This window comes from Lipophrys pholis (genome assembly GCF_963383615.2).
Source record: "Lipophrys pholis genome assembly, chromosome: 21".
Taxonomy (NCBI): Eukaryota; Metazoa; Chordata; class Actinopteri; order Blenniiformes; family Blenniidae; genus Lipophrys; species Lipophrys pholis.
The window spans coordinates 25,060,438-25,067,035 of record NC_137649.1 but is presented as its reverse complement, the minus strand read 5'-3'; the positions used below and the strand labels follow the sequence as shown (position 1 = coordinate 25,067,035).

At 48.2% G+C, this 6,598-nt stretch overlaps 1 protein-coding gene across 1 annotated transcript in view; it reads right to left on the bottom strand.

Annotated features, from left to right (window-relative positions):
- fam184ab (family with sequence similarity 184 member Ab) overlaps positions 1-6,598 on the bottom strand; it is a 106,845-nt gene that overhangs the window by 5,386 nt on the left and 94,861 nt on the right. Inside the window, exon 20 of the mRNA XM_080490095.1 lies at positions 6,204-6,308. Coding sequence (XP_080346221.1) covers positions 6,204-6,308 — 105 coding nt within the window. The remainder of the gene's footprint in view (positions 1-6,203; positions 6,309-6,598) is intronic.

Genomic DNA, 6,598 nt, shown 5'->3' with positions numbered 1-6,598 from the left:
TTTCTGTCTCTCTCTCTCTCTCTCTCTCTGTCTCTTTCTCCCTCTCTCTCTCTCTCTCTCTCTCTCTCTCTCTCTCACTCTCTCTCCCTCTCTCTTTCTGTCTCTCTCTCTCTCTCTCCCTCTCTCTCTCTGTCTCTTTCTGTCTCTCTCTCTCTCTCTCTCTCTGTCTCTTTCTGTCTCTCTCTCTCTCTCTGTCTCTCTCTGTCTCTAAAATAAAGAGTAACCAGGGAAAAAGACCGACTTTGTCCTAAAGCCTGAATCCTTCTAGAATCTGCTGACGACCTTATGAATTATTTGGATTTGGCGAACTGTCAACACAGAAGAGATTTAAAAGTCTCTGTGACGATGTTGTTCAGCTCAGACGTCTTCTGAAAGAGTCCAGATGCTAAAAGCTACGTGCTAACGTCCCACTGAGAACATTTCTTCACAAAGGCGAGTTTTACCTCCGAGGTTTGACTCCGGCTGTGGGTCAAACCCGTAACAGAGCTTTAGAGTCGGACGAGCGGCGAGCGGCCCCCCCCCCGCCCGCCCCGCCCCGCGCCGGGAGGCCGACAGGGTCTCACCTCATGACGCTCTTGGGTTTGGTGGGAGGGGTTGGCGGGGCGAGAGGTTTGGTGGAGTTCAGCTCAAGGTGGTGGAGGGGGGAGTCGGGGATGGGCTCTAGGCGGCTGGGCGGCGGCGGGGGCTGCCCGCTGCACCCCGTGCCCACCACGCCCGCCACGCTCACCGTGCCGGTGGCCTCCAGAGCCCTGACACTGGGAGAGCTGCTGAACCGGCCGGCCGCGGATTTCTCATTCTTTTTCTTTTGCTACACAGACAAACGAGAAAAACAAAAGGAAAAGAACAAAAGAAGGAGGGGCACGGGGGTCAAAGAGGGAGCAAAAGGGTCGTTTGTTCTTTTATATGTGATGGAGGGAGGAAGGCAGGAGACGATGGAGAGTGAGCAGCGTACTGCCTTTAACATGGCTCGTCGAGCTTTTGACTTTCTGATGTGAGGGAGAGAGTCAGAGTCTCTGACTAGAGGGGGAGAGTCAGAGTCTCTGACTAGAGGGGGAGAGTCAGAGTCTCTGATGAGAGGGGGAGAGTCTGAGTCTCTGATGAGAGGGAGAGAGTCAGAGTCTCTGATGTGAGGGGGAGAGTCAGAGTCTCTGATGTGAAGGGGAGAGTCAGAGTCTCTGATGTGAAGGGGAGAGTCAGAGTCTCTGATGAGAGGGAGAGAGTCAGAGTCTCTGATGTGAAGGGGAGAGTCAGAGTCTCTGATGAGAGGGAGAGAGTCAGAGTCTCTGATGTGAGGGAGAGAGTCAGAGTCTCTGATGTGAAGGGGAGAGTCAGAGTCTCTGATGAGAGGGAGAGAGTCAGAGTCTCTGATGTGAAGGGGGAGAGTCAGAGTCTCTGATGTGAGGGGGAGAGTCAGAGTCTCTGATGAGAGGGAGAGAGTCAGAGTCTCTGATGTGAGGGAGAGAGTCAGAGTCTCTGATGAGAGGGGGAGAGTCAGAGTCTCTGATGAGAGGGAGAGAGTCAGAGTCTCTGATGAGAGGGGGAGAGTCAGAGTCTCTGATGTGAGGGGGAGAGTCAGAGTCTCTGATGAGAGGGAGAGAGTCTGAGTCTCTGATGAGAGGGAGAGAGTCTGAGTCTCTGATGAGAGGGAGAGAGTCTGAGTCTCTGATGAGAGGGGGAGAGTCAGTCAAATGAGAGAAAGAGAGTCTGAGTCTGTGATGAGACAGAGAGAGTCAGAGGCAGGAATTCCTGAGAAATGGCTGGTAAAAGCAAAGGAGAGCAGAAGATCACAGAGAGCAGCTGGAGGATTCACTGAAATGACTGAACGGAGGAACAGAAACGGAGGAAAGGAAAGAAACGATCGACACGACACAGCGGGAACACAGAGATTAGAGAACCTGAGATGGAATCGACACTGGAAATGCAGTGGAACTAATCAGCTGAAACACTTTGTGGAATGAACTCTCATCCTCTCATCCTCTCATCCTCTCAGCCTCTCAGCCTCTCAGCCTCTCATCCTCTCATCCTCTCATCCTCTCAGCCTCTCATCCTCTCATCCTCTCAGCCTCTCAGCCTCTCATCCTATCATCCTCTCAGCCTCTCATCCTCTCATCCTCTCAGCCTCTCAGCCTCTCATCCTATCATCCTCTCATCCTATCATCCTCTCATCCTCTCATCCTCTCATCCTATCATCCTCTCAGCCTCTCATCCTCTCATCCTATCATCCTCTCAGCCTCTCATCCTCTCATCCTATCATCCTCTCATCCTCTCATCCTCTCATCCTCTCAGCCTCTCAGCCTCTCATCCTCTCAGCCTCTCATCCTCTCATCCTATCATCCTCTCAGCCTCTCAGCCTCTCATCCTCTCATCCTATCATCCTCTCAGCCTCTCAGCCTCTCATCCTATCATCCTATCATCCTCTCAGCCTCTCATCCTCTCATCCTCTCGGCCTCTCATCCTCTCATCCTCTCATCCTATCATCCTCTCATCCTCTCAGCCTCTCATCCTCTCATCCTCTCATCCTATCATCCTCTCATCCTCTCAGCCTCTCAGCCTCTCATCCTCTCAGCCTCTCAGCCTCTCATCCTCTCATCCTATCATCCTCTCATCCTCTCAGCCTCTCATCCTCTCATCCTCTCAGCCTCTCAGCCTATCATCCTCTCATCCTCTCAGCCTCTCAGCCTCTCAGCCTCTCAGCCTCTCATCCTCTCATCCGCTTCACACCTGAGTCAAAACTTCCTTATTTAACGTTCGGAGAGTGGGCGGAGCTATCATCTATTCACCAATCAGTTTCACTCTTCAGTTCCTCTGGAGCGGCTCCATGAAGTTTTCACAAAATGGGATGTTAAAAACATTTTTCATTTCTAATTCGCATTGAGTTTGAAAACTGTCTAAAACAGCTAAACAAGGTCAAACAGCTAAAACAGCTTCAAGGTTCAGATCTAAAGGAAAACAGAGCAAGACAGAAAAGGAAAAAAGAACTGAGGAAAAGGGGAAAAATTAAAAAGGGAAAAACAGGTAAAAGGGAAAATAAAGAAGAAAGCAGAAACAAAACTTTTTTTTTAAAAGGCTCACATTTATTTTCTTTTTGTCATTTTAGATGAGCAGCATGTGTTGCTGCTCCAAACTAATTTTATTTGGTGAAAATCGTGAAAATGACTGTTTTAGTCATAAAGGCTGAGCAGTTCTGAGCTACGGTGTAATGGAGAGTAATGGAGCGCTGCAGGAAGGAGCTTTAACAGCTATTAGCATTAGCTACCGCTAAGACATTGCTACAGTACTGCTACAATACCACGACAATGATACAGCTGAGAGTCGATATAAGACCGATAACGATACTCATATGATAAAGATAAAATACTGATTTGCTACCGTTATATGTTAGCGGTGCAATACTTACACATATCGCAACGATACTGGTATTTTATCATTACTACACCACCATGTTACTGTTGCAATACTGCAACAATACTGCTCCGTACCAACAGAAACAGATATGAAAACATTACAATTTATACCAATCAGGTATTGCTGCTATAATTCCACTACAATATCGCTCAATACCGATAATGTCCCGATAATGTACAGATATTATTCTGGTAATGTGTAGATATTATTCTGATAGTCGTTAGTTGGTATCCTTTGGTCAAAAGTGACCCTGGGTTTTAACATCGTTAGAAAGCTGAAACCAAAAGAGCAGAAAGCTGCTGGAGCACCGCCTGCTGAGGCCTGAGCTCGACTCAGGAAAGGCATTTTCTGCCACAAAGGCCAAACTGATAAGTGTTTGTTCAGAGCGTTCAGAGCAGAGCGTTCAGAGCGTTCAGAGCAGAGCATTCAGAGCGTTCAGAGCGTTCAGAGCAGAGCGTTCAGAGCGTTCAGAGCAGAGCGTTCAGAGCGTTCAGAGCAGAGCATTCAGAGCGTTCAGAGCGTTCAGAGCAGAGCGTTCAGAGCGTTCAGAGCAGAGCATTCAGAGCGTTCAGAGCGTTCAGAGCGTTCAGAGCGTTCAGAGCGTTCAGAGCATTCAGAGCGTTCAGAGCAGAGCGTTCAGAGCGTTCAGAGCGTTCAGAGCGTTCAGAGTGTTCAGAGCGTTCAGAGCAGAGCGTTCAGAGCGTTCAGAGCGTTCAGAGCAGAGCATTCAGAGCATTCAGAGCATTCAGAGCGTTCAGAGCGTTCAGAGCGTTCAGAGCGTTCAGAGCATTGTCCAGGTGAGTTGGTCCTGGTGAGAAAGAAAACTGAACCAATGGAACCGAGTCCTGGACCGTCCTGGTGTGAAAGTAAACTGGACTAATGGAACCGAGTCCTGGACCGTCCTGGTGTGAAAGCACCTGAGATTATGAGAACGGCTCCAGTAACGTCTCAAAAGTTTACTTGTTCTTGACAATTTCTGTAGTGCGGAAAAAAAAATGTTGTCAGATCCAATTCTGTGTGTTTTGGCCGTCTGCTAAAGTCGTAAAGTCTGTCGGATTTTACAGGAAACGTGGCGCTGGTGGGGAGGCCGCCGGTCCAATTGAACCCTGGTCTAATTTGTTCCTACAAATTACATCAAAGGCCACATTCCCTCTGCAATGGAAGGTGACCTGATTCCCATGTTTTGCTCCTACATGGTACAGATCAGATCTACTCTTGAACAACGTAAGCAGGATAATGCCAGAAGCATTCAGATATTATGAGGTTGGATATATAAATAATATTGAATCAATAAATAATGTATGTATCAGATATGTGACCAGGCTGATGGGATTTTCTTAACATTGCATCTCTAACCTAAACCCCTACCCCATGTGGTTTGGGACATTGTGAACGTTGTGATTCTAATGTTTGCACAGCAGACCCAGGCTGCATCACATCATTGATAATTGATGTCTTTCAATTCGACCGCCGTCCGAACAGTCACCTCGCACGGATGTGACGTGAGACGGAGATCAGTGTTGAGGTGAGACACTGTCAGACGGATTCAAAGGTCTTGCTGGACTTCCTGAAGAACTCTGTGAACTCAGCGTCGCAGTCCCACCACTCCTGACCCGACTCCACCTCCACTCCTCCCGCTGTACGGAGTGAGCAGCCGCTGCTCCACAAAATGGCGCCATTAAAAGCTGTGCTCTTTACTGTCAGGCCCTATTCACACCTCAGCGTTTCCAAGAGACAGCACCTGGTTGGTTCCACACAAGCTTTGGGAGCATCAGGGAAAATGGAGCCACCATGAAAAAGTGACAGGTGGAGGGACGGTAAACGAATGTCCAAGACGAGATGACAGTTTTGCGGTTTCTTTGGTTTTCGTTGTGGTGTAAACAACTTAATCTCCTTCTGCCTCATCATTTTGTCCTGGTTTTGTTGGCTACTATTGCTCAACCTCTTGAAAATGGATCCACACGCTGGCCTATGTTGCAGCCATATTTATTTTGGTAAACAGCGCTCTCAGTGTGACGTCACGCCTTCTGTTGTGGGGTCACATTCACACTGCAGTCGGATGGAGGTCTCGTTTCAATCAGATTCCAGCAAATTGGTGGAATTGAGCATCAAGACCTGCAGCGTGAACACAGCCTAACGTCATCAGGTCCGTGAGCATCCAACTCATTTGGTCACACAGTGAAGACGCCATAAACGAAATGAGGCACATGGAGGCGAACCGACAGGAGCAGAATCCGGTACAGTTGGGTAACGTCAGGGGAATGTCTCTGGCGCAGCGACATTAGAATCAATCAAGCGTCATCAGCCATTCGTTTGGCTTAGCAGTTAGCACTCGGTTCAGAAGTAGCCTGAAGTACGTGGACACTACAAGTACACACACACACACACACACACACACACACACACACACACACACAAGGTTTCTGACATTGTAGGCAAAGTGTAATCGAGAGAATCAGATGTGGGTCACTTGATCAAATATGTGTAACTGCACAGTAAAAAAACAAACAGATGAGGACCGTAAATCTGATGTGAGCATCGAGACTCGCAGTGTGAAAGTGAAGGTTTGTGGCCCTGATGGAGCAGCGCTGATGGACATGAAATGACTTGGAGTGGACATCGTCTTCACTACGTGGTCAAAGAAACAAAGAGAAGAAGCCACAGGTTCATCACAGCACCTCTGTGTGTGTGTGTGTGTGTGTGTGTGTGTGTGTGTGTGTGTGTGTGTGTGTGTGTGTGTGTGTGTGTGTGTGTGTGTGTGTGTGTGTGTGTGTGTGTGTGGGTTGCTCGGGGCCTACCTTGATGAGCGGGTTGATGACTCCTACGTTGGGACTGGCGTTGAAGACCTTGTTGAAGTTGGTCTCTCTGTTGACGAGCTCCAGCTGGTAGAACTTCTTATCGTCCTGCAGAAGAGAGTCGGTCAAGATGGGAAAATGGACGATGCAGCACGGCGCTAAACAACGGAAAGATTCGTCTTTTGATGAGTTTCTTCTCTGAATTTGTTTTTTGGCTATTGACTGAAATATTGCCGGCCTGGAGTGTTGCTCAGGACAATTGAAGAGATTCTAGAACTCTGAGAAACTCTAGAACTCTCACAAATATCAGCACTCTTTCCAATCTTGAAAATGGTGAATTCTAGAACTCTGACAAATTGTAGACTGTTACAAATTCAAGAACTCTCTCCAATCAAATC